Genomic DNA, 27,570 nt, shown 5'->3' with positions numbered 1-27,570 from the left:
GTAATGTACATCTTTTGTATGAAAGCAAAGGCTTCGCAAATTCAGAGGAAAAACAAGGGCATGTTTTGACACTGTTCACCAGTTTGATTACAAGTTATGTGGCAACCTGTGCATTCTGCAGTGTAAATTTAAGGACTGAGTGACAATGCAATTTAAAGCTCAAACACAGGAACGCGTACGACTGGCAATTTTCTTATGAATGGTTGTTTTTTACAAATCAGAGAATGGAACAGAAGAAATATCCAAGAAAAGGCAGGAAGGTAAGGCTAATGTAACATCATTTTTGCCTTGCAATAAAAAAAAATAAGGCAGCATTGCACTGGTAATGCCAAGCCTGAAGGAAGGGCAGAGCTGGGTGGCCTTCTTTGTTTCCCTTTAATTTTTCTCTTCCCTTTTTCTTCTCTTTCTTTTTCTCTGTTTCAGTTTCTTTTGTCTTTTTTTTTGCTCTTTATTTCTATTTATTGCTTTTGCCAAGAGCTTTTCTTTCTTTCTCTCTTTATAAACTCGTTCTCTCGCCCATCCGGTTATTAATATCCCGCGCTGAAAAAATCGCCGCATGTGTTCTGGGAGCGAAGCAGAACATGAAGATGACGACAAAGAGAAAGAAGAGGACAAAGAGAGCATGTGCCGGTTCATGATGATGATAGATTTTGTTTCCGACAGGCAAATTAAGGCAAGCTTAAACAACTCCGCTGTTAAAAAGGCCAGCAAATCGGAAAAGGAATACGGCCCTTTCCACTAACAATTACGAGAGATAATAATAATTGTTGGGGTTTTATGTCCCACAACCACGATATGATTATGAGAGGCACCGTAGTGGAGGGCTCCGGAACTTTCAACCACCCTCGGTTCTTTAACGTGCACCTAAATATAAGCACATGGGCCTCCAGCATTTCAACTCCGTCGAAATGTGGCTGCCTCGACCAGGATTCAACCCGTGACCTTCTGGTCAAGATTCAAGCACCATAACCACTAGGCCTCAGCAGCGGGTAAACAATTAGGAGAGAAGACGGGAGGCGAGTAAGCTTAGCAGTCAGTCTGATCTCAGGATTTTGAAGAAGTGTTCAAAACACATACAAAGTTATTCTGTGCAACATATCTCATTGCTCTTTGAATAGTCTTGAACTTTAAACACCATCGATCTATCAAAATTTTTGTTACCAAGAAACATCGCAAAGTTGTCAACATTTTGCTTGTGAGAAACTCTAGTATAGTTTCAAAAAGTAAAGCAATGACTTTCTTTGTCAAATGGAATTAACACTGTTTTTTTTCTTGGCTTTGTGTGTGTTCATGTGTATTGTTAATCTGACACTAGTGTTACAAACCTGTTCAGTTCCAGAAATACTGTCTCAAGAATGCATTAAAAGCTATATACATAACTAGTACTCATCTGTATCCTGTTCATAGCATCAAATTTCATATGACATCACAAAATTTTGTGAATGACATCACAAAATCTCCATCAATGATACAAAAAATCTGATCACTGCCAGTGATAGCTTTAATAAACAGGAGCTTGACACTTGTTTCATGGCTGCACTAAAAACACGGACAACAGAAGAGACATACACACGACAGGCACAAGGGAGCTTGCGCCTGTCGACACGAGCTTGAAGATAGTAGTTTCATTTAATACTGCATGAAACATTGTGCAAGTCGATCAGTTTTGAGAGAAGGCATGGGAATTTTTAATTTTCTTGTCCTTGAATACCTACTGCACCCTGTGTTACAGCATTCGTGGCAAAATGTTAAGATTCTGGCAGCACATACATTCCAACAATCACACTGGAAATGCGATATATGTACACTATGTGCCACGAAAGTGATGAAGAAAATGATATACATCTTATGTGCCCTAAAAAAGAAAGCTATGAAGGATGTGCTTCATTTCGGCCATGCGGCAGGTGGTTCTTTCGTTATAGCTGGCCTCCAGGAACACTGTAAATATAAAGCGGCCATGATGCATCACTGTGGTGAAATCAGCAATAATGCTCATATGTGTATTATGTAGTTACACAAAAGGAGTGTGATTACACTCAAAGCTCATTATAACAAAGTCGCATGACACGAAAATAAGTTCGGCATATCCAGAAATTCGTTACAAACATATATTTGTAACACTAGATCTATGACAAGACTATTCCTCACTTACTTCGTTATAACCAATAATTCGTTATATCCGGGTTCGCTATATCGAGGTTTGAGAGTATAATACAAATGAAAGAACAGTGCGGTATTGTAGATAGAATTTAGCATGTCTCTGACACATTGCCAATGCCACAACCTTTAAAAGGCAGCTGAAATCTTTCACAGTAGATGAGTGCTGTTTGTTCATTTATGGAGTTTTAACATCTCAAAGCCACTCAGGCTACGAGAGACGCCATAGTAGAGTGCTCCGAGTAGCTTAGACCACCTGGGATTCTTTAATGCGCACTCACATTGCACAGTACATGGGCCTCTAGTGTTTTGCTTCCATGGAAATCCACAGCGAGACGAAAACTGCGGCAAAGATAGATTTCATTACGTGTATAGTATCGTTGTTAAAGAGACACTTAAGTGAAACAATGAATTGGTGAAGATTCACAAATTGTACTAAAACTCTAATGATGTCAATTTCACCATATGTTTATTAATAGGGGATAAAATTAAGGTCAGAGTTTCACTTTTAAATTTCACTCCGAAATCTCCGCGTGTGACGTCACGGATCTGAAAGTGAATTTTTTGTATTTTGGCGGCGTTGGCTCAACGAAACTTCCTGAAACTTCGTATCTTAATGTGGTGCCCTCAGTGGACAATGTACTCCATTTTTACCAATTGGGAACAACGTAAGCCCCAGCAGTTGCCGTCAAAATCTGACGTCATGGTGACTGATGCAGGAATTTCAAGGTGGTGTCGCCACCCACATTTTCGTTTTGAGTGTTTTCTTGCTTACCAAGCGTTTCCTCACGGCAAGCGTGGTGATTTTGGTATTGCAAAGAGTGATTTAGTAATAAGAGAAAAATTGCTTTTCTCTTTACTGTCCCTTTAATGTCATAAAGGAAGTGAAGTATGCTTTCAATTGCATCGCATTGTGGATGTAAGATGAAACCAGTTCATCTGTCCTTTACACATAGCTCTGGCAGCAGCAATAACATTTACAAAAGGTCAGTGACAGAGATTCCAGGGCCCTCACTGCCAGGCCCCAAAGAAAATTTCAGTTATATATATTACCAAAAGGAGCCATGGCACGGTCGACCAACAATTTGCAATTTTCAGCAAAGAATAGAAGTAGAGGGTCCATTATGTCTATACGTATATGAAAAATAGGTCCCAAAAGAATATTTCAGTCCAAAACAAGCCCTAGAATCTTAACACCTATAGCGCACCGAAGGGACAGTACGTTCTCTCAAGCCCTAGAAGTTGCTGGCTATAAGCACTGCCCACCGCCGGCAACTGCCATTTTGCCATGGCGTGAGTGACGTCACGTGCTGCTTGGAGCGGAACCGTCGTCTTTTACCAAATCAGCCACCTTACCACATGCGGTAAGTCTGTTGCTACTGTGCTGCAGTGGCGTCATTTCAGCCACTACAAATAGTTTAATTCCAATGGCAAGAACAAAGCTGAAATAGCTCGACTGCACTCGCAATTGACTATGAAACAATATCATTCACCGAAATGCAGACGCTTGCAGGGCAAGCAGCTTGTTACGTCACAGCTTGTGAGTGTGCCAGGGCTGCCCGACTCCCAGGCTGCTCGCGTGTTATGAAAATATTCAATTATATGTTAAACGCACCACCAAATCGGCTAAAATTTCGGCACTTGTTTTGTTTGTGAATGCACAAAGATTAAACACAACACAGATTATGGTAAAAAATTGAGTGTCATGGCCCAATGTTGAATAAGTCCGACATTTGAAAATTATGTCGAGGCACGGAGCAAGACAGATTTTGTAGCGCAATCGAATACTGACCGCAACAACGTCGTCTCGTCGTAGCATCTGCGCCCGCACGTTCCACCTCAGCTGCTTGTGGGCCTTTTCGCCCGGTGCTTTGTGACGCTCCCAGAAGGCCTTGTACTCGTGGTAGCGGGTCACGGGGTCACACTTGTGCGGTCCTCTGTTCCACGTGACCTTTGTGCCCGAAACCTTGAGCACTGCAACCAAAGGCTCAGCTGTATGTTCTAAGAACCTTGTGCACCAAGCTGTTGATTGATTCTTCAACTGCAAAACACACTTACTTTGCACTGATGTCTCTAAAGCCAATTGCTATTTTCATCATGAGCATTTGAGGATGTGGTTCAGTGAAGGTGGACGTTAATTTCCATTGACAGTTCACAGTCTTTCCGCAATGACTTATTCAGAAAAACACGTCAAAAATAAAATTTTTGCCATGAGAAAGCCTTTTCAAAAAATCCCGAGTGGATAATAAAAATAAAGCTTTGAATTTATCTACACCCATTTTTGGCCCTGCAACAAATCTGACAGTTAATGTCTTTACGAGCAGCAATAGCCTGTTGCATGAAAAAAAGATGTAACCAGAGACCAACTTCATTTCAGGTTCAAGAAATGTTACTAATGCACAAATATCGGTCTGAATGTAATTCCTGTACATGTTCCAGGCACAGCACCCGAATACCAAAAATGCAAGTACTACTAAAACTCACATGAAAGCATGGTTGCCTTTGGCGGCTTGATGTGATCTTTCTGAATCGGTTCCCCCTGCAAACATAAAGCCAAGTTGCGGGCAATTTGATAACACGTGTTGTACTATTGCGACAAGTAGAGTGGGGTCGCATGATCAAACACAAAAATGCACCACGGACACAAACCTTCAAGGGGGGTAGCGTGGTTGGCTTCTTTGGCAGAGTACCATCCAAATGTGAATAGTTTTCCTTAAAGCTCTCCAGAACACTGCCTGCAAGGTCTTCACAGAGCCAAGAAAAGATGTGCATATTACAATTAAAATGTGTACTAAACTGTCGCACATGCATACTAATGTATAACCTATTTAGCTAATACACATCATGAAAGCTTGTTCACACCTGCAACTAGCACTGGTCGTGCGGCCACGTTAGTCACAAAGTGACTGGTCGCAAATGGTCACAAATGGCCACTTTGGTCGCGATGTGACTGCTTTGGCTCTGCCGCTTGCTGCTCGATTTTTTTCAGTCGCGCGACTGCAGTCATAAACCTCTGAACCAATCAGATGCGCAGGAATAGGACGTCAGCCTATTTTACGAGGCAATGGCAAAGCAAACAGACGTGAATTCCGTGTGGTGACGGGTATAGGTAGCACGCAGGTGTGAACATCAGTCACCTTGAGATGCTTTTTGGTCGCTACTTGCAAATGGTTGAGCGACCAGCGCTAGTCGCAGGCGTGAAGGAGCGTTAATGGGATAAAGAATAATGATGCATGATCTGGTAATGCGTAACATTCGGTAATGACTTTTAAATTCATAGCACCCAATAGGAAGCAAATATCACATGCACCACTTACCTCGGGAGTCCGTGCTCAAGGTTGACCGCTCCGAGATGTAGGCATGGCCATTACAGCATCTGCAGGTGAAAGAGGGAGGCAGTTATACAGAATATGTGGGGGGAGGCATAATTAATATGCATACCGTTTTTTAAGTAATTAAAAGTCTCTTAAAGCACTAACGAAGATTATGGTAAAAAAACAAACTAAATCAATGATTTCCCAATTAGCATCACAACATCCTGAGCTCTTTGACAGGGATCATGGGCGTTAACAGAAACTTTCCTAGGCAAACATCTTCCTAAGGATTGTGCTTTCCTTAGCAAACATGGGCATGTTCCCAGCAAACATCTAAGGTGCACAAATGCAGGGAAACCTAACAAATCCAAGGATGCAGTACTCAATCTTAAAACTACTCTTTAGTAGACACAGCTATATGCGTTTTAGTAACTGCAAATGGAATAATGTTGCCCTTAATGCAAAGGAAATAATGTTACCTTTGATGAAAATGGAATAATGTTGCTTTTAATGCATAAAATGTAACTGTTTTAGTAGCTCAAGTGAAAAAAAAAGGTACAAAGTTACAGTTAGAAGTCACCTGAAAACGTAACTTGTTACCAGTAATTGGTTATTAGAAACCAATTACTGCCTGAAACTAATCGTCACATACCCACCTCAATACTTTTCGATGCAGCACACGTGGGGCAGGTTCCTCGCCGGAGCGATCGCTACCCTTGCTCGAGTCTGTCGTTTGTTCAGAGGGTGAAGCGGCAGGTGTCGAATAGCAGGATGAACTCGCTTCGTGCTTCACGTTATTCCGCAGAGCGGAGACAACTTTTCTAGGTGGTTGTGGTGGTAGTTTGGCTGCAGCGACATCTTTCTCCGACCTACCACAGCTATCACTGCGGTGGCTTTCGTAGTATGGAGACGAGTAGCAGGACGAATACGAGACGTTCTCGAAGAGGGAGGACGACTCGAAACGAGCTTGCTTGGTGCTGGAAGCCGAGCCTCTCGATTGTTCCTATGAAAGAGAGGCGTGTGAGTACACCTCTTGGCCGTAAATTTCGCAAAATCATTATCGCCATAATTTTCAGCCTATTTTTCTGTCCACAGGAGGATGAAGGCCTCTCCCAATGACCTCCAATTTACCTTGTCCTGTGCGAGCTGGTTCTGTTTTACGCCTGTGAACTTCTCCATTTCGTCACTACATCTAACTCTTCGTGATCGTCGGTTACATCTCCTATCTCTAGGTATCCGTTCCTTTCCTCGTAATGCAAAGGTCAAATAATTATAATTTATCTGTCCTTTGCATTATGTGACCTGCACAGGTCCACCTCTTCTCAATGTTAGCTGGAATGTCAGCTACGTCTGTTTGTCCTCTAATCCACTCTGCTCTCTTCCTTTTTATTTATTGTTGTGGTTTAACGTCCCAAAACCACGATTTGATTATGAGAGACGCTGTAGTGGAGGGCTCAGGAAATTTCAACCATCTGGTGTTCTTTAACGTGCACCTAAATCTAAGCACATGGGCCTCAAGCATTTTCACCTCCATCGAAAATGCAGCCACTGCGACCGGGATTCGATCTCGCAACCTGCGGGTCAGCAGTTGAGTACCATAACCACTAGACCACCACGGCAGGGCCTGCTCTCTTCCTGTCTCTTGATATCATGCGTATCGTTTTTCATTCCATGGCACATTGTGTGGTTCTCAACTTCTCAAGTTTGATTGTTATCCTCCAAGTTCTCACCCCACATCTCAGTACTGGCAGCATACAATGTTTGTACACTTTCCCCTTCATGTACAGGGTGGTAAATTGCCTGTCAGTATTTGGGAATGCCTGCCGTAAGCACTCCAGCCCATCCTTATTCTTCGGTAGATTTTCCTTTCGTGAGTAGGCACCCCTGACAACAATTGCCCACGGTACAGATACTCTTGTACAGACTCCAGTTTGATAGCCACTCATGAAGTTTTTATCTTTTGCTAGGCTATTAATCATTACCTTTGTCTTTCGCATATTCATATTCAGCGTTCTTGTACTTCCTCGGTTTAGGTCTCTAGGTCACTTCGCAACAGATGTGTTGTAAATCAGGATTTCCAGCCAGTAACTTCTCACAACGAAAGCATGAAGTTTTTGAATCAATCCTACCATCAGCACAGCAATTGTAATTCAACTAGTTTCATTTTATGGTTGAATTAGCATCAACCCGCTAATATCAGTCCGCTGGAGAGCTATAAATGTATGCTATGTGCGATGCTAACAAAAGACGTATAATTAAAAAAAATCGCGCAAGCATCAATGCCCTCCTTTTTTATGTGCATATAATCAGCTTGTATTTTCTATGTGTTGTAATAATCAGCTCATAATTAACCCACTTAGAACTACATTCACGCTATTTCACTCCCCACATAAAACTATACCATTCATGCCACACCTATCAATTGACACGCATGTCATTCATCCCTCCGACGCAACCACGTTTCTTGGTGTTACCACTGATTCTCACCTAAAGCTTGATAAGCACATTGCCGCCATCTCATCCAAAATTTCCTTTGGTATTTGTGTTCTGATTAAAACCCGCACATACTTTCCACTGCACAATCTTCGTTCATTATACTTTGCCTTCATTCATAGTCACTTAACATACTGTTCTTCTTCCTGGGCAGGGCTGGGCAAAGATACTTTGAAATTGTATCGCGATACGATACAAGATACTCGGGCAAGAAGTATTTGGGATACACATACAAGATACTAGCGCAATAATTGTATCTGATACGATACTTCCCAATTGTATCTTAAGATACTTCGATACATCTGCAAATTTCCTATTATAGATCGATATAATGAAGCAGCAAGACCTATTTAAAAAAAGTGTTTACTGGAAAATTTCTTAATGCGACTAAATATGTATAATTTTATTGAAATGCCTGTTTGTATGTTGAAAGTTCTATCCTTCTTGCTGAAAGTATACTACTTTCATTCCGAAACAACTTATTCAGATTTGTTTGGCTCTTTAACATGACAGCTCTTTATACTCTGTGCTGTCAGTGGTTTTTGATTGACACTTTTGTAATTGATGGGTGTCGCTGCTCTACTTGGCGATCAGCTAGCGGGTTGCCATCTATTTGCAAGAACGTCATTACGAAGCCTCAGCACGATGTCGTGATTGCCGCTGTGCAGTCTTACCTTGTCGGTAAGCGTATTACCGTTTTCACATTACCGCGTCACCCGACAGTTGTAGAGCAGCAGCGCTGGTAGCGATATTTCTTGTGATGCATCGTGTGAAGACAATAACTACAGAGTCAGCGCTCAAAATTCATTGAGGACATAAAACTGCAATGGGTTTTCATATTCTACTTATCAAAGCTGGCGTAAAGCGTTCATTAGCAACATATTCACTGACGTGCATCTTGTACCATTTCTTCTCCCAGAGGAGCTGTGCCACCCAGAAACGTCTCAGACGTATAGTATAGCGGCACAAAGCGTCGCAGGATATCACTGCTATTCACACTACGCCCAATTCTAGCTCTGCTACCTGGTGATTTCTAAAAGTAAAAAACAAATTACGGCGACCTAAACAATGAAAACGAATATAAGCAAAATAGCAGGGCGGTTCCGTATTAAACCATCAAAGTGAATAAGTACACAAGCTTCACGTAAACAGAACCAAATATTTAAAAAAGAAGTGGTTAACCGCGACTGAATGAAACCGACGGCATATGGTCTACCGCCATGTGGCATTCGCTGTAGTATTTTTATATTGCGCTGCATTTGTTAACTAAAGGCAATTATTTAACATTTTCAATATTCCCTTTAGGGCCAAGTATGCTTCGTCACGTAATAGAGCGCATTTAAAAACGACCGACAAAACGTTTCTGGCGACATACATGCAGCGTGGTGAATGAAATCAAACCACGTGACTGCGCTCATGCGCTACCGTACGGAAGCGCTCTCAAACGTGCTTCCACCGAAACAACCGGCGAGCGAACCTTGAGCCTATCGCTTCTCAGGGACGATAGCGTTTACTTGCCGTGTGCGGCGGTCAGAAATGTGGACGCAGTGTGGAACCCATGCTTAGAGCAGCGGCCGCTCACTTTACCGCGGTCAACTCGCCGGTCGTTGCGCTCGATGCACGTTTGAGAGCGTTGCAGTACGGTAGCACACGAAGGCAGTAACGTGGTAATATTTCTCCAGCTTTCTTTAAACGCCGGCAAAAGTCACTACGTAGCATATACAGTGGGAACGGAAAGAAATTTGATGAGCGCTGCGCGCTGTTTTCCTCACACTGCGACCTTGGTGACAATAAAAAGATGCTAGAACGGTTCTAGATTGTAAAATAGAAGACTCTATTGGCTGTTATTACCATCCAGGCTAAAATCACTTGAAAAAAAATGCGAAACAGTGCAGAATGTAAATGCCGTACTGTTCGCGTTTCTTTCCATCCTCCCTGTACGTTTCCACAAAAAGTTGAATCGGTCGTTTTCGGATGCCCTCTACAAAGTAACGAAACGCACTTGACCCTAAAGTGAATATTATACATGTTGCATAATTCATCTTAGTGAATTAACAAATTAAGCGTTATATAAAAATACGACATGGTTTACCACATGACGATAAACCATGTCGTTCGTTTTATTCAGTTGAGGTTAACCACTTCTTTGTAAATATTTGGTTCCAGTTACGTAAAGAACCCTGTATAAACACGATACAGGCGGCACCCCTAAGAAATATGACAATAGAGCATGATGTATCGTCTACTTAGATCTTAAGGTGAGACAAGAGAAAACTCAGTGCCTATGGAAAATAGCATGAAACGGCTCGTGGGGACGCGCATGAGAAAAACAGAGTACTTGGTATTATGTTTCTTAAATACCCTTCCTAACATTTTTTTATTTTTTTATAAATTCATTTATTATGATGCAAACTCAATTTCGCTATTTTACTAAATTGTAAGCAGAATTTTTGTTACGGTATACTCTGGGCACGCTCAGATTGTTCTACCTTTGTCCTCATCATTGGCTTTACATAACAGTAAACTCATGTGGAATTTATATATGTGAATAGTAGCAATGACGCGGGTAGTTAAGAATTAAAAATAAAGCAGAGAAGGAATTTAGTAACAGGTTACAAAAGACATATTACAGTAAACAGGCGGGCAAAAATTATACAGAAGCCCAGGAAATGGGTGGATGCAAACGGAGGACAGCAAAGGGAGCACTGTGCTAACGGTCAAATTATCATTAAAGGGACACTAAAGAGAAACAATGAATCGGTTTAGATCGATAAATTGTGCTCTGAGAACTCTAATGTCGTTAATTTCGTCATCATAGGTTTAATAATAGAGGAGAAAATGAAGTTCAGTCTCATTTTTAAATTTCGCGCCGAAAACACCCCGGATGACGTCACGAATTTCAAAGTGTACTTGTCGTATTTTGGCACCATTGGCTCAACAAAATTACCCCAAACTTAGTATGTTAAGTCTATGGCCCTTTCAGAAGACAATGTAGTTCATTTTAACCGATTAGGAACTACGTAGTCCCTAGTAGGCGCCGTCAAAATATGTGACATCACGGCGAATGGTGTGGAAACTTCAAGGTGGCGTCGCCACCCACATTTTGTTTTTGCGTGTTTTCTTGCTTACTAAGCGTCTTCTCACAGCAAGCGTGGTGTTTTTGGTATCGTGAAAGAGTACTTTACTAATATGAGAAAAATCGTTTTGCTCTTTAGTATCCCTTTAAAGGAACTTCTTGAATAATTCAGCAGGAAGAAGAAAGCTACAGTACGCCAAAATATGTTCGGTTACGTAAATGCTTGTTCTACTGCATCTAGCATCGGCAACGGGGGTGCGACGGTTGTTATCTCATTTGCATATAAGTGAATGTCGTCGTATGTAAGTGAAGCTTACATCCATGAGATATCACTAACCGCTGATGTGTGAAAACAGCGAGACGCGAAGCAACTCCATTCTTGCATTCTTGAGACTGCAAGCGAAGCACAACGCGAGAAAAACTTCGATAACGACACTATAGCGTCATCAAAATTTGAGCGGAAGACGCCGCACGCATTGGAGTACGCAACACAGCACCGTGGCTACGAACAAATGACATAACACTGACACAACTAAAAAGAAAGTAAACATCGAGAGAACAAAAGGCAGGATGCGCGTACACTTTCGCGCGCTAGTTTTTGTCGAGATGGCCCGAGTGCCATCACGTGACTGCTCCATCAATGGGGACGCGTAGACCTAATAGCGTGTGCTCGCTGAAGCACTCTGGCAGAAAAATAAAAGAATGTCACTGTCGCCTAATTTTATTCTGGTGGCTTAGTGGTAGCAGTATCAGCTTGTGAAGCGGAGTTCAGCCGACGTTTATTATTTCGCTCGGTGGTATTTCTATAGAAGTATCTTGTAGCTTAAGATACTCGATACATTATTGAATGTATCGGAAATACAGATACAGATACTCGTTTTGTGGGACGTATCGCGATACAGATACAAGATACCCTACAAGTATCTAACATAGTATCTAAGATACATGTATCTTCGATACTGCCCAGCACTGTTCCTGGGGAAACACTTATAGGATTCATCTGTCCAAGGTTGCTCATTTGCAGAATAAAGCAATAAGGATTATCACCTTCAGTCACTGGAGAGACTCTGCTACGCCCATCTACAGTAATCTCGGCATTCTCCCCATCCATCATTCCATATCACTGAAACTAGGTATGCTCATATATGGCGTGCGTCAGATGACGTCGCATTGAAAAGTATCTCATCCCGTTATCTAATAAATGCTAATTTGACTACATTTTCCTTACAACACAGCTTACTCTGGCCAGTCGTTCGCCCTATGGTAAACAGACAGCGCTGTTTTGTGGTATCTACCTTTGGAATTCAATACCTATGTTCATTAAAAGTTGCGACAATATAACAACGTTTAAAGTACAATTAAAGAAACATTTATTTCAACTTTTATGCTAACATTTCATGGTATCACCTTTCTCGTTTTTCTTATTCCATTCGTGGTTTCCTTTTTTTCATTCTCCTTTCTCATTGTCATTTTCTATAGTAACTGCATTACTTACTGGCTTTTTGTGTTGTGTGGATTGCTTTATGCCTTGTAAACTTCGAATTCACGTCCATTTGTTTAACGTGTATTATAGTTTGACTTTCTGTACTATTGTTGCAATCCACGCTTTTAAAATATGCGTTTTTTTTTTATTTCCAGTTTGTAATATGCTTTTATTTTGCTCGCCGCTTTCCTGCCCTGTATTCAATCAATACAATATCGCTAGGTGGTCCCCCTGACAGTGTTTACTTCTGGACCTCCTTCTGTAACACTTATGTACCATAATAACGGCAGGAAGTGTAAGATGGAAGCTTGCGATGAAAAAATCCGTAAACAGGAGGTGGGTGCGCTCGAGCTTTGAGCACCCACCCCCTGTTTACGGATTTTTACTTATGTACCATGTCACTTGTATTCTCATGACGTTACAATAAACTTCAAACTTCATTAATTATATAAACTAACTTAACATTAAGGAGGCCGTTGTCACACGATAATTTTTGACCACGACTGGGCCCGACCCGGGCAAATTTTTCGATCGCGGTTGGTTTCTTAGCGCAAACTGCAGAAGGGAGCCAATCACGGTTGAGGAATGCCGGACGTACTCGATAGCGATCGGCGTGACGCCGGTACTTACGCTGGCATGCTGTGCACCGTTTAAAAGAGGCGTTGACGTGTTGACTTGCTTGCGGATTTCCTCACGAATACGCCTTTGGAAGTCTAGGAAAATGAACACATACAACCTAAGTCATTCAGCCAAACACAAGACTGCATAAGTCTAAAATGTCCATGACAATACTTACCGCGCTTGAACTGCTGGAGAACTGAGTAGGGGACCTCGCCGTAACCGTGTTTCCGCAGTTCGCTCCTGACTTCGTCGTCCGACAAGTAAACGCTGTCCTCGAACGACACAACCTGTCAGCGTTGGTGGTGGAGACGAGGAAAAATGAGACAAAACTGCTAAAAGGTCTCGGCCACCTTTTAGCCCTTCAAATAGGCAGAAAAAAAAGAAAATTTCCGCTACGGCTACTTACGTTTGAGGATCCAGTGCGAGCGTCCATTTTTAAACAACCGCGATCTTTGTGGCCAGACACTCTACCCAACATTGCGCTACGTTTAGCCAAGTTCAGCCAAGCAATCGAAATGACGGTAAAATCTGCGTGTAGTGCTGATGAACGTCCGTTATCTTTAGCCAATGAAGTTCATCGTAATTAGAATAGTCAACAAATATCAAAGAAGTTTCGTATAAATATTTTCGTGAATTTGTCATTTACACACAAAAAAAGAACAAAAGCGAAAGACGCGAGCGCCACCAGAAATGGTCATCATCATCATTAAAGGCGCGAATTCCGAACGCTCGTGCATGGCAGCTAACGGGTGCGCGTGCACACAATCGTTCCAGCAGAAGAAGGAATTTTCACGAAGCATTCCCGGCTACTAGCTTTTGCCTTCTCAAGTAGGTACGTATTTAAAGAATCCTAATACTGCTTTGACGGTACGGTTTGTTTGGTAATTGAGAGCACACCAGTGACGCTACGTCTTCTGCCTCTAGTGTTCCAAAGGAACGATGATTATCTGGGGAAAAAAAATGATGAATAGAATAAACCACTCGGATTCGCACATGTCGACTATGTGGTCTTAGTGCACTTCGATTCTCCTCCGCAGGTCCCGACGTCTGCAGTCATGCCCAAGTCCCTGAGCCGCATGATAGTGCACTTTTCCGTGGACCTGCATAGGGAATTGCTGCGCTCCAGAAGAGACAAAAAACAGAACGTCACCTCTTCGCCATTCAGTATCGCGGCCGCCCTGTCCATGACGCTCGCCGGAACGCGTGGAAACACGGGGGACGAGCTGTTGGCAGCGCTGCGCAGCAAAGACGGCAAGCTGCACGAGCACTTCGCGTCGTTCCTGCCGAAGCTGTCCAGCCACTCGCACAAGCTGCAGTTCCACTTCGCCAATCGCATCTACTGCGACCTCAAGTTTCCGGTCGCGGAGGAGTACAAGACCTTCCTGAACTCGACGTACGTGTCGACCATCGTCTCGGTCGACTTCGAGAAGCACAGCGAAACCGTTCGCGGCGAGATCAACGACTGGGTGAAGACCGTCACCGAGACCAAGATAGTGGATCTCTTGGCTCCCGGTAGCGTCGGCCATTCTACGGAAGTGCTCCTGGTCAACGCCGTCTACTTCAGGGGACTCTGGGAGTCGCCCTTTCCGGCCTGCTCGACGTCACGTCGCGATTTCAACGTCAACTCCAGGACCAAGATCCAGGTATGACAAGAAGGTCGCGGGTTCGAGTCCTGGCCGTGGTGGCCGCGTTTCGATGGACGCAAAATGGTAGAGGTCCGTGTGCTTAGATTTAGGTGTACGTTAAAGGGACACTAAAGCAAACAATGGCACTAAAGTGAAACAATAAAGTAGTTTAGACTGATAAATTGTACTCTGAAAACTCAAGTATCGTTAATTTCGCCATAACTTTGAAAATCAACCTCGAAGTATGATTTTTAAATTTCACGCCGAATTACCGCACGTGGCTTCTCGGATTTCGAAGCGTATTTTTCATATTTCGGCAATATTCGCTCAAGGAAATTTTCTGAAACGTGGTATGTAACGTCTATGGCCCTCACAGAGAACAATGCACTTCATTTTTACTAATTAGCAACTATGTGAGACCTAGTAGATGCCGTCAATATCTATGACGTCACGAAGTTTGGTGCGGCAATTTCAAGGTGGCGTTGCCACCCACATCTTCTTTTTGTGCATCTTCTCATTTACCAAGCGTCTTCTCGCGGCAAGCGTGGTGATTTATGAATTGAAAAAGAGTAATTTACTAATATGAGAAACATCGTTTTTCTCTTTAGTGTCCCTCTAAAGAACCTCAGGTGGTTGAAATTTCCGAAGCCCTCCACGACGGAGTCTCTCATAACCATATCATGATTTTGGGACGTAAAACCCCAGCAATCATTATTATATTATTATCCAGGTGGACATGATGTGTCAGAAGCAGGCGTTCGCCATCTCACAGAACGACGAGCTCAGGGTCAGGGCCATCGAGATGCCCTACAGGGGTGGCCGGAGCTCCATGGTCGTTCTGTTGCCCAACGAAATCGACGGCCTGTCCCACCTGGAGCATCACTTGTCTCACTGCAAGCTGTCCAACATCTTGGCAGGCCTCAAGGAGTCGCCCAACGTCGAAGTGACCATGCCGAAGCTCTTGCTTCAGCAGTGCCTGCGTCTCAAGGACACCCTGACGGCCATGGGCGCGAACGATCTGTTTTCGGCCAAGTGTGACCTCTCGGGCATGTTCAGATCGGGCAGTCCCGTCGTGTCCGATATGGTCCACAAGGTGTACTTGAGGGTTGACGAAGACGGCACGGAGCCCGCGGTAGCCACGCCCGCGATGGCGATGGAATCTTCGGTTTCGTCTCCGACAACGATGGAAAAGACTGACTTCGTTGTAGACCATCCGTTCATGCTGCTCGTGTTGAAGAGCAAGTCGGATGTGATCATTTTTATGAGTTCGGTGCGTCATCCGTGATTAGCTATTTGTGTGTGTGCGCCTAAGCTTGCGTGCGTATTGCAAATATTGCAAAAATATATACAAACTACGCATTTACTGTATGTACTCGTATGTTATGTTCTTGAGTATCATGGCGACTTCGGGCGCCACCGTAACGCTACAAGATTATTTTTGACAGCTGGCTGGCGATGTCTTCAAGTATGTTTGAGGAGCATATATGCTGAATTCAGCCGGTCTTGTCACAACGTTTCCAGTTTGCAAGAAGGACAGGCCAGAGGCCGTGCAATTCAGCCATGGCAGCCAGTTTATTTGTAGAGTGCAAAACGTAGAAAATCGCACAACTTGTGGGTTCCTTTCAAGCCTCCGTGCTGGATTTTAAAAGGACACTAAAGAGAAAGACAATTTCTTGCGTGTTAGTAAATGAAAATTTCACAATACCGAAAACACCGCTCTTACCGCGAGGAGACGATTGGTAAGCGAGAAAAAGCGCAAAAAGGAAATGGGGTGGCGGCGTCACCTCGAAATTCCCGTACCCAACGCTATGACGTCACATATTTCGACGGCACATACGTAGTCCTAATCGGGGAAAAAGTGACATACATTGTCCTCTGAGGGGGCCACAGACATTTAACATACCAAGTTTAAGGAAGTTTAGTCGAGCAAATGTCTCCAAAATACGAAAAATGCACTTCGAAATCCGTGACGTCAGGTGCGGAGATATCGGCACGAAATTTAAAAATGAAACATTTGACCTTGATTTTCTTCTCTAATAGACACATAATGGTGAAATTAACGGCATAGTTGTCAGAGTACAGTTTAATCAATCACATTCATTGTTTCACTGTAGTGTCCCTTTAAGGATGCGGTGCTAGATGGTCATGTGCGCTGTCGCACAACATGTCCCTTCTTTTCACATTCTTCATCTATATCAACCACTCATGCATTGAAGGAAAAGATCCCCGTACTGCGCGCAACACAGCGACAGCGTGAGCTGTAGAAGCGGCCAATGGTGCCTACTGAGAGTACAGATCACATAAAGGCTAATGAAGGAAAGCAGATGATTTTTCAAGGGCTCGTTTATCTTTGTTAGACACAATATTAATGAGAACTAACAGACAATAACGCCAAGGAAAGTACAGGGGGTGTTATCTGTAGTATTTAGAATATAAATGTGAAGAAAGTAAAGTGGACGAAAAGATGACTTGCCGCCGGCAGGGACCGAACCTGCGACCTTCGAATAACGCGTCCGATGCTCTACCACTGAGCTACGGCGGCGGTCATCCTCCCGTCCACTTTCTGGGGTATATATGTTGATATAAACCTAGGAGTGTTAGTCAGCGCCAATCGCAGCCATGGCGGCGAGTGTGGAACACTCTTTTTTTGCCTGTTGGCGTCACGTAGCACGTGATCTCTTTACGAGCTGGCAGCTGACCAATAATCCCTCGCATACTACCTGAAGGCATTAAGTCTGCCAGGACGAGACCCTCGCTATGAATGAAGGAAAGCAGATGATTTTTCAAGGGCTCGTTTATCTTTGTTAGACACAATATTAATGAGAACTAACAGACAATAACGCCAAGGAAAGTACAGGGGGTGTTATCTGTAGTATTTAGAATATAAATGTGAAGAAAGTAAAGTGGACGAAAAGATGACTTGCCGCCGGCAGGGACCGAACCTGCGACCTTCGAATAACGCGTCCGATGCTCTACCACTGAGCTACGGCGGCGGTCATCCTCCCGTCCACTTTCTGGGGTATATATGTTGATATAAACCTAGGAGTGTTAGTCAGCGCCAATCGCAGCCATGGCGGCGAGTGTGGAACACTCTTTTTTTGCCTGTTGGCGTCACGTAGCACGTGATCTCTTTACGAGCTGGCAGCTGACCAATAATCCCTCGCATACTACCTGAAGGCATTAAGTCTGCCAGGACGAGACCCTCGCTATGAATGAAGGAAAGCAGATGATTTTTCAAGGGCTCGTTTATCTTTGTTAGACACAATATTAATGAGAACTAACAGACAATAACGCCAAGGAAAGTACAGGGGGTGTTATCTGTAGTATTTAGAATATAAATGTGAAGAAAGTAAAGTGGACGAAAAGATGACTTGCCGCCGGCAGGGACCGAACCTGCGACCTTCGAATAACGCGTCCGATGCTCTACCACTGAGCTACGGCGGCGGTCATCCTCCCGTCCACTTTCTGGGGTATATATGTTGATATAAACCTAGGAGTGTTAGTCAGCGCCAATCGCAGCCATGGCGGCGAGTGTGGAACACTCTTTTTTTGCCTGTTGGCGTCACGTAGCACGTGATCTCTTTACGAGCTGGCAGCTGACCAATAATCCCTCGCATACTACCTGAAGGCATTAAGTCTGCCAGGACGAGACCCTCGCTATGAATGAAGGAAAGCAGATGATTTTTCAAGGGCTCGTTTATCTTTGTTAGACACAATATTAATGAGAACTAACAGACAATAACGCCAAGGAAAGTACAGGGGGTGTTATCTGTAGTATTTAGAATATAAATGTGAAGAAAGTAAAGTGGACGAAAAGATGACTTGCCGCCGGCAGGGACCGAACCTGCGACCTTCGAATAACGCGTCCGATGCTCTACCACTGAGCTACGGCGGCGGTCATCCTCCCGTCCACTTTCTGGGGTATATATGTTGATATAAACCTAGGAGTGTTAGTCAGCGCCAATCGCAGCCATGGCGGCGAGTGTGGAACACTCTTTTTTTGCCTGTTGGCGTCACGTAGCACGTGATCTCTTTACGAGCTGGCAGCTGACCAATAATCCCTCGCATACTACCTGAAGGCATTAAGTCTGCCAGGACGAGACCCTCGCTATGAATGAAGGAAAGCAGATGATTTTTCAAGGGCTCGTTTATCTTTGTTAGACACAATATTAATGAGAACTAACAGACAATAACGCCAAGGAAAGTACAGGGGGTGTTATCTGTAGTATTTAGAATATAAATGTGAAGAAAGTAAAGTGGACGAAAAGATGACTTGCCGCCGGCAGGGACCGAACCTGCGACCTTCGAATAACGCGTCCGATGCTCTACCACTGAGCTACGGCGGCGGTCATCCTCCCGTCCACTTTCTGGGGTATATATGTTGATATAAACCTAGGAGTGTTAGTCAGCGCCAATCGCAGCCATGGCGGCGAGTGTGGAACACTCTTTTTTTGCCTGTTGGCGTCACGTAGCACGTGATCTCTTTACGAGCTGGCAGCTGACCAATAATCCCTCGCATACTACCTGAAGGCATTAAGTCTGCCAGGACGAGACCCTCGCTATGAATGAAGGAAAGCAGATGATTTTTCAAGGGCTCGTTTATCTTTGTTAGACACAATATTAATGAGAACTAACAGACAATAACGCCAAGGAAAGTACAGGGGGTGTTATCTGTAGTATTTAGAATATAAATGTGAAGAAAGTAAAGTGGACGAAAAGATGACTTGCCGCCGGCAGGGACCGAACCTGCGACCTTCGAATAACGCGTCCGATGCTCTACCACTGAGCTACGGCGGCGGTCATCCTCCCGTCCACTTTCTGGGGTATATATGTTGATATAAACCTAGGAGTGTTAGTCAGCGCCAATCGCAGCCATGGCGGCGAGTGTGGAACACTCTTTTTTTGCCTGTTGGCGTCACGTAGCACGTGATCTCTTTACGAGCTGGCAGCTGACCAATAATCCCTCGCATACTACCTGAAGGCATTAAGTCTGCCAGGACGAGACCCTCGCTATGAATGAAGGAAAGCAGATGATTTTTCAAGGGCTCGTTTATCTTTGTTAGACACAATATTAATGAGAACTAACAGACAATAACGCCAAGGAAAGTACAGGGGGTGTTATCTGTAGTATTTAGAATATAAATGTGAAGAAAGTAAAGTGGACGAAAAGATGACTTGCCGCCGGCAGGGACCGAACCTGCGACCTTCGAATAACGCGTCCGATGCTCTACCACTGAGCTACGGCGGCGGTCATCCTCCCGTCCACTTTCTGGGGTATATATGTTGATATAAACCTAGGAGTGTTAGTCAGCGCCAATCGCAGCCATGGCGGCGAGTGTGGAACACTCTTTTTTTGCCTGTTGGCGTCACGTAGCACGTGATCTCTTTACGAGCTGGCAGCTGACCAATAATCCCTCGCATACTACCTGAAGGCATTAAGTCTGCCAGGACGAGACCCTCGCTATGAATGAAGGAAAGCAGATGATTTTTCAAGGGCTCGTTTATCTTTGTTAGACACAATATTAATGAGAACTAACAGACAATAACGCCAAGGAAAGTACAGGGGGTGTTATCTGTAGTATTTAGAATATAAATGTGAAGAAAGTAAAGTGGACGAAAAGATGACTTGCCGCCGGCAGGGACCGAACCTGCGACCTTCGAATAACGCGTCCGATGCTCTACCACTGAGCTACGGCGGCGGTCATCCTCCCGTCCACTTTCTGGGGTATATATGTTGATATAAACCTAGGAGTGTTAGTCAGCGCCAATCGCAGCCATGGCGGCGAGTGTGGAACACTCTTTTTTTGCCTGTTGGCGTCACGTAGCACGTGATCTCTTTACGAGCTGGCAGCTGACCAATAATCCCTCGCATACTACCTGAAGGCATTAAGTCTGCCAGGACGAGACCCTCGCTATGAATGAAGGAAAGCAGATGATTTTTCAAGGGCTCGTTTATCTTTGTTAGACACAATATTAATGAGAACTAACAGACAATAACGCCAAGGAAAGTACAGGGGGTGTTATCTGTAGTATTTAGAATATAAATGTGAAGAAAGTAAAGTGGACGAAAAGATGACGAAAAGATGACCGGCGGCAAGTCATCTTTTCGTCCACTTTACTTTCTTCACATTTATATTCTAAATACTACAGATAACACCCCCTGTACTTTCCTTGGCGTTATTGTCTGTTAGTTCTCATTAATATTGTGTCTAACAAAGATAAACGAGCCCTTGAAAAATCATCTGCTTTCCTTCATTCATAGCGAGGGTCTCGTCCTGGCAGACTTAATGCCTTCAGGTAGTATGCGAGGGATTATTGGTCAGCTGCCAGCTCGTAAAGAGATCACGTGCTACGTGACGCCAACAGGCAAAAAAAGAGTGTTCCACACTCGCCGCCATGGCTGCGATTGGCGCTGACTAACACTCCTAGGTTTATATCAACATATATACCCCAGAAAGTGGACGGGAGGATGACCGCCGCCGTAGCTCAGTGGTAGAGCATCGGACGCGTTATTCGAAGGTCGCAGGTTCGGTCCCTGCCGGCGGCAAGTCATCTTTTCGTCCACTTTACTTTCTTCACATTTATATTCTAAATACTACAGATAACACCCCCTGTACTTTCCTTGGCGTTATTGTCTGTTAGTTCTCATTAATATTGTGTCTAACAAAGATAAACGAGCCCTTGAAAAATCATCTGCTTTCCTTCATTCATAGCGAGGGTCTCGTCCTGGCAGACTTAATGCCTTCAGGTAGTATGCGAGGGATTATTGGTCAGCTGCCAGCTCGTAAAGAGATCACGTGCTACGTGACGCCAACAGGCAAAAAAAGAGTGTTCCACACTCGCCGCCATGGCTGCGATTGGCGCTGACTAACACTCCTAGGTTTATATCAACATATATACCCCAGAAAGTGGACGGGAGGATGACCGCCGCCGTAGCTCAGTGGTAGAGCATCGGACGCGTTATTCGAAGGTCGCAGGTTCGGTCCCTGCCGGCGGCAAGTCATCTTTTCGTCCACTTTACTTTCTTCACATTTATATTCTAAATACTACAGATAACACCCCCTGTACTTTCCTTGGCGTTATTGTCTGTTAGTTCTCATTAATATTGTGTCTAACAAAGATAAACGAGCCCTTGAAAAATCATCTGCTTTCCTTCATTCATAGCGAGGGTCTCGTCCTGGCAGACTTAATGCCTTCAGGTAGTATGCGAGGGATTATTGGTCAGCTGCCAGCTCGTAAAGAGATCACGTGCTACGTGACGCCAACAGGCAAAAAAAGAGTGTTCCACACTCGCCGCCATGGCTGCGATTGGCGCTGACTAACACTCCTAGGTTTATATCAACATATATACCCCAGAAAGTGGACGGGAGGATGACCGCCGCCGTAGCTCAGTGGTAGAGCATCGGACGCGTTATTCGAAGGTCGCAGGTTCGGTCCCTGCCGGCGGCAAGTCATCTTTTCGTCCACTTTACTTTCTTCACATTTATATTCTAAATACTACAGATAACACCCCCTGTACTTTCCTTGGCGTTATTGTCTGTTAGTTCTCATTAATATTGTGTCTAACAAAGATAAACGAGCCCTTGAAAAATCATCTGCTTTCCTTCATTCATAGCGAGGGTCTCGTCCTGGCAGACTTAATGCCTTCAGGTAGTATGCGAGGGATTATTGGTCAGCTGCCAGCTCGTAAAGAGATCACGTGCTACGTGACGCCAACAGGCAAAAAAAGAGTGTTCCACACTCGCCGCCATGGCTGCGATTGGCGCTGACTAACACTCCTAGGTTTATATCAACATATATACCCCAGAAAGTGGACGGGAGGATGACCGCCGCCGTAGCTCAGTGGTAGAGCATCGGACGCGTTATTCGAAGGTCGCAGGTTCGGTCCCTGCCGGCGGCAAGTCATCTTTTCGTCCACTTTACTTTCTTCACATTTATATTCTAAATACTACAGATAACACCCCCTGTACTTTCCTTGGCGTTATTGTCTGTTAGTTCTCATAAAGGCTAATGGGCACGCATTTATCGAAATACTTCTCAGGTGTGTTGCGTCATCCGAAAAGTATGTTGCGACACAACGGCGGCCGACGCGGACGTGCCGTCGTCGCTACTTCATTGAGGAGACCAAGGTGGACGGCGGAGGAAGGAGGCGAGAGGCCGAAGAGGAGCGTTGGCCGTGGCGTCCAGCCAGCCGAACTCCCAGATTGGTCGGTCCCCTCTTTCGGGAGAAATAAAGCTTTGATAATCATCATCCCAAATTGGTTGATTGGTTGGTTCCTCGAAGAATGGCTCAAACCACCACGGGGGTTCGCCCACAAAACGTGCGGCAGTAGAATTGGTGAAAAAAAAGAGAGGAGAGTGCTGTGATGATGTTGTTGTTGATGATGATGATGATGGTGATGATGATGATGATGATCTCTTGCTGATGGCGCTCACCCGCAAAGGGGGATGGGCCAAGAACCGGGCAGCAGGATCTCTATGGAATTTTCAAGTATTAGCTATGTTTTTTTTTTCTGTTTTAGTCTAAAGTTACAGCGTTTGTCTCTAGCTTCATAAGTATTTAATTCAAAGAACGTTCTAATCGCCTCGCGGGACGAGCCACTGGCGCTCGTCGTTTTCTACTCCTGCCTGCTGGCCGCCACTGGCGTGGCGCTACAAATACCTCGAGAGGGATACTCCTTTTGACAACACGGACAGTTTGTTGCTTTTAGATGTGAAGCATCTTATAGCGGAGTTCAATCCGGTGGTGGTGGTGGTGGTGTGCAGCGTGACCACCCTTACTGCGCATGCGCAAACCCTCTCCACTTCTCCTCTCCTTCCCTCTCACCCCTTTCCCTCTCCACATCACCTCTCCCCTTCCCCGTCTCGTTTCCCTTTCCCATTCCCATCTCCACTCCTCCTCTCCCCTCCCCTTTTCCCCCTCTACCCTTTCCCCCTCTCCACTCTACCTCTGAAACGCGGGCTCTAGATGCCGAAACACTGCTTCGCATCGCCTCATGGTCCCCTTTAGCGGGAGATGGTGTGATTTATTAAACACCAGTCTACATCAGCACGAACTTCTCTGGAGATTGTGATCAGAATATGGGCAACATCTGGCAAACCAAGGGCCATGACGTTCTGTTCACTGCTATATTGAAGGTATACGAAAACCCTCGCGCAAGCCAGACCATTAGGAAAGCTATGGCAGAGCTGCTGCTGATGCATTATGACAATCTATAATTACTGATAGGTTTAAAGCGTCCGCGTTACCTGGGCCAGGGTAACGCGCTATGGCTGGGCGCTGATGGTGAAATGCGGCACAGTTCTTCGTATAGAGGTTGGCGAGCTTTAAAGCACGCGCAGCCATTCCGAAATTGATAAGGCGTGACACACGCATGTGTAAGTATTCAAGATATTGGTGGAGGATCGAAGGCTCTCGAAGCTGACCGAGAAAATGTTATGCAACTTGTTGCTGGGCTCGTTGGCGCATTTTAACTCGGAGTAAGCAGGACGCACAACTACTCAAGAGAGGCAGAACGACAGGGCGTCAGAAAGACGGAATGCCCAATCTCTGCACTCTGACCAAAACTGAGGACGCCTGAGCTTTGCCTTCCTTAATTAAGGGCACATATGTTCGATTTATTACGCCGCGTAAGCGAATTCCCGAAGGATTTGATGTCTTCGTTGGCAGAAATGCCGAGCCACGCGGAAGGACCACTGCCGACGGCCTGCCTTCTTCCTCGACGCCTCGCAGAATGCTGTACTAGGGAATACTGTCCCCAGTCCGTGCTCGGGATGCACGAGGACCAGTGAGATTAATCATGGTCTTCTCACGGATCCCATCAGATAGAAAACTTTCTCCCGTCGGAGACCGACGATGAACATGAACGGGTGGTTCACGACAAAGTGTGTGATGTCCCCGACTCCAGGGCCGCCTCCGAGCACGGCCTCGTCCGAGGAAGGCGGGGGCATCTCGGCGCCTTCCTCGTTCACCTCCAAGAAGGCCCCGTGGAAGATGTCGTCCAAGGCTGTGCTTCCGGCCTTGAATATGCCGGATAGGTTGGCCTTCGGCGTGAACAGCTCGCGCACTCCCAGGTCCGTGAGGGCGCGTCGCAGTCCGCGACTGAGCACGACCGCGAACTTGGGCATCTTGACCATCACATTGGGCCGCTCGCGCAGGCCGTGCAAGAGGTCCGACAGTCGCTGCGCGGTCAGGTTCTCCTCAAGGCGCGACAGGCCGTCCATCTGGTCTGGCAGGATGAGGACCATGCTCGTCTTTCCGCCCAGGTGGGGCATCTCGAGCGCCGTGGCTTGCAGCTGGTCGCAGTGGGCTATGCCGAACGAGTGCATCTGGTTCATCATGTCCACGCGAACGACCGTGTGACCGTCCACGTGGAAGTCGTCGGGTCCCGTAAATGTTGGCTGCATTGAATACAGTTTTTTTATGGTTGTGTCGAAGTGCCCTAGTCACCCGTAGACGTTATGCCTATATTTATGGCTTAGGTTCCCGGCCATACATAAAGTCGCCAACAGGAGCCACAAGCTCGTCCGCTGCTCGCCGAAGGAATTGTAGTCGCCGCAATGACTAGTGTTCTACCAATCTAACGGGACAGGTGTCTTCATAGTTGTCTCTCTGGCCATAAAGCTAAAAGATCTGCATTCCTGGAGTTATATATGGGGGATAAATTGTAATTATACGCGTAAATTGTAAAAAACTGGAATCCATTGCGGAAAATCTGTTTCTCACATTATGCAAATAACATTTACCACAGTAGCTTCTGCATGATCAGACAAATATGGTCAAGACGCATCTTACCGCTCGATATACCTACAACGAGACTTTAGGGACGCTATAATCTCGAGTTCGCGCTTTTGTCCAGGCGATTTGCCTACGGTGCTGTACATCCTCTCCGATCGGCTCATACTGCCTCCGTTGGACAACTTCGCAATATGGCGAAATTTCAGACAGCGCTCAGAGTACCACTCCCGGAGTGTTTGTTTGTTTGATTGATTGATTGATTGATTGATTGATTGATTGATTGATTGATTGATTGATTGATTGATTGATTGATTGATTGATTGATTGATTGATTGATTGATTGACACTTTATAGCGTCCAGAAGAGGGGAAGGGGTCCAGAAGTTGGTTGCGCTGCTTAGGGCAGGTCGGCGGGGATCCCTTTGGATGCCGCGGATATAACCGAGATAATTCAATAGATGCTTTGAATACCCAGTAAGCTTAGCCATTGGCGTAAGCACGGGGCTGGGCAGGGGGAGGAGGGCGGCGGCCCTCACCCTCTAATTACCTGAGGGGCACCATTCAGTCGGGCTGTCCCGTCATTAATTAAAGAGCAGGGTACTGCACCCCCCTCCCCCTCCCTGATGATGCATTCCAAGAACTGTTTACCTCCCATCTTTAAACCAAAGGCAGGCTATTGTGAGAAGCCCGTCGTCGCTTTTCTTTTTTTTTTTCATCCATGATGAAGCATGTTTTTTGGACTCGATCAACGGGGTGGGGGGCACTGCGATCATGACTAGGATTTGGGGATATGTGCACGTAGCGCCATCTCTGGTCGATTACAGCGGTGGCCTGCCGTAACTGAATGGGCAATAGGCGAAAAAAATATCTTACGAAAGAAGCTAGTTATCAAAAACGACTCTCGGTTCTATACATTAGAGACTTATTTGAATATTCTGGTAAAATTACAGTATCGCACTACAAACCACGTGACTTGCCAGAGTGTTTAACAATGGGGCCCCATGTGTTTCTAACGGGCGGTCTTGAATTGTCCTGGGAAGCCACACGCTTTGTAGTGCGATACTGCAATTTTGCCAGAATGTTCCAGTAGGTCTCTGCTGTATAGAACGCAGAGTCGTTTTTGATAACTAGCTTTTTTCAATAGATATGATTTTTTGTCGCTTATTTCCCATTCAGTTAGGGCAGGATGCCGTTGCTGCCACCGAGAGATGGCGCTATGTAGAGATGTCCCCAAATCCTGGGAATTGAACTTTGCCCCCACCCCAAATGGAGAACCCTGTGAACACTTGCTGGCTGAGCAACCTGTAACCTGCCTTCGGAGGTATACCTGAAAGGGCGCCTCCCAGGCACCGTCGAAGTAGGCACCTGTGATGATCATCAGCTGCGTCCTAGGGCCGATGCAGTCCGGCGTGAGTAGTTCGCGTATCTTGCCCGCCGTCCCTATGGCCATCCGCTCGTTGACCTCGTCGCGCACCTCGAGAAAACCTTCGGCAAAGTCCACGGAGTGCACGATGTCATTGCCGTACGTGTCGTGCAGGAAGGTCTCGTACGACTTGAGGACCGGGCAGTTCCGGTCTCTGTACAGGCGGCTGGTCGTCTTGAAGGTGATCCCCGCCGTCGGGATCGTGATGCGCGCCAGCTCAGCGGCGAACAGGCGGTGAATCTGGCCATCGTTCGGGGTGTGCAGGGCGTAAGCGATCTCCTGCATACGGCACACAGGGCGGAGGAAGAACGGGAGTACAGGGTATAGGTACATACTTCCCGTTCTTTTGATACCTTTGGGATTATTACCGTAATAAGAAGTTTGTGATGTAAGGCCCTATCGGGAAAAGGGGGGCAAGCGAAGCTTGGCTTGTGCATGACGTACTTCTTCCTTTTTATTTTTTTCTGTCGCGTTGCGCAATGCTCCCTCTCAGCTGTTTCCTTCCTCCATGTCGGAAATTGTACCTTCATCCATGTGCTTAGCAGCGCAACATTTCACTAGCTATATACAGGCAACGACGGTCATGCGCTCATATCCATGCAACAATGAAATGATCAGTCACCTCCATAAAAGATCAGATT

The 27,570-nt window shown here is 45.3% G+C and overlaps 2 protein-coding genes across 3 annotated transcripts; one reads left to right on the top strand and one right to left on the bottom strand.

Moving 5' to 3' along the window:
• Window positions 1-1,481: 1,481 nt before the first annotated feature.
• Window positions 1,482-27,100, bottom strand: LOC119375527 (hydrolethalus syndrome protein 1 homolog). Of its 2 annotated transcripts, none has more exons than XM_037645722.2 (9): window positions 26,834-27,100; window positions 13,320-13,431; window positions 13,154-13,236; window positions 6,128-6,474; window positions 5,475-5,533; window positions 4,807-4,901; window positions 4,642-4,696; window positions 3,950-4,131; window positions 1,482-1,938 (listed from the first exon to the last, which is right to left on the bottom strand). In XM_037645722.2, the coding sequence occupies exons 1-9, from the start codon at window positions 26,954-26,956 to the stop codon at window positions 1,885-1,887; spliced, it is 1,110 nt and encodes a 369-aa protein (XP_037501650.1). In that variant the 5' UTR covers window positions 26,957-27,100; the 3' UTR covers window positions 1,482-1,884. The 2 variants fall into 2 exon arrangements, with proteins under 2 accessions (XP_037501650.1, XP_037501651.1); XM_037645723.2 differs by lacking the exon at window positions 26,834-27,100 and adding an exon at window positions 13,551-13,655 and having other exon boundaries at window positions 1,488-1,938.
• LOC119375526 (leukocyte elastase inhibitor) lies at window positions 14,192-16,054 on the top strand. Its single transcript, XM_037645721.2, has 2 exons — window positions 14,192-14,787; window positions 15,500-16,054. The coding sequence occupies exons 1-2, from the start codon at window positions 14,200-14,202 to the stop codon at window positions 16,052-16,054; spliced, it is 1,143 nt and encodes a 380-aa protein (XP_037501649.1). The 5' UTR covers window positions 14,192-14,199.
• Window positions 27,101-27,570: the final 470 nt, after the last annotated feature.

Source organism: Rhipicephalus sanguineus, chromosome 11 (assembly GCF_013339695.2).
Source record: "Rhipicephalus sanguineus isolate Rsan-2018 chromosome 11, BIME_Rsan_1.4, whole genome shotgun sequence".
Taxonomy (NCBI): domain Eukaryota; kingdom Metazoa; phylum Arthropoda; class Arachnida; order Ixodida; family Ixodidae; genus Rhipicephalus; species Rhipicephalus sanguineus.
The sequence above is the reverse complement of the archived record's forward strand: the minus strand, read 5'-3'. Positions and strand labels throughout refer to the sequence as shown.

Coding starts and splice junctions, on each gene's coding strand:
- LOC119375527 (XM_037645722.2), bottom strand. CDS start 26,956: ATGGCCATAGGGACGGCGGGCAAGATACGCGAACTACTCACGCCGGAC. Junction 4,902..5,474: donor CTTGAGCACGGACTCCCGAG/GTAAGTGGTGCA, acceptor GGCTCTGTGAAG/ACCTTGCAGGCAGTGTTCTG. Junction 4,697..4,806: donor CCACGCTACCCCCCTTGAAG/GTTTGTGTCCGT, acceptor TTATGTTTGCAG/GGGGAACCGATTCAGAAAGA.
- LOC119375526 (XM_037645721.2), top strand. CDS start 14,200: ATGCCCAAGTCCCTGAGCCGCATGATAGTGCACTTTTCCGTGGACCTG. Junction 14,788..15,499: donor ACTCCAGGACCAAGATCCAG/GTATGACAAGAA, acceptor ATTATTATCCAG/GTGGACATGATGTGTCAGAA.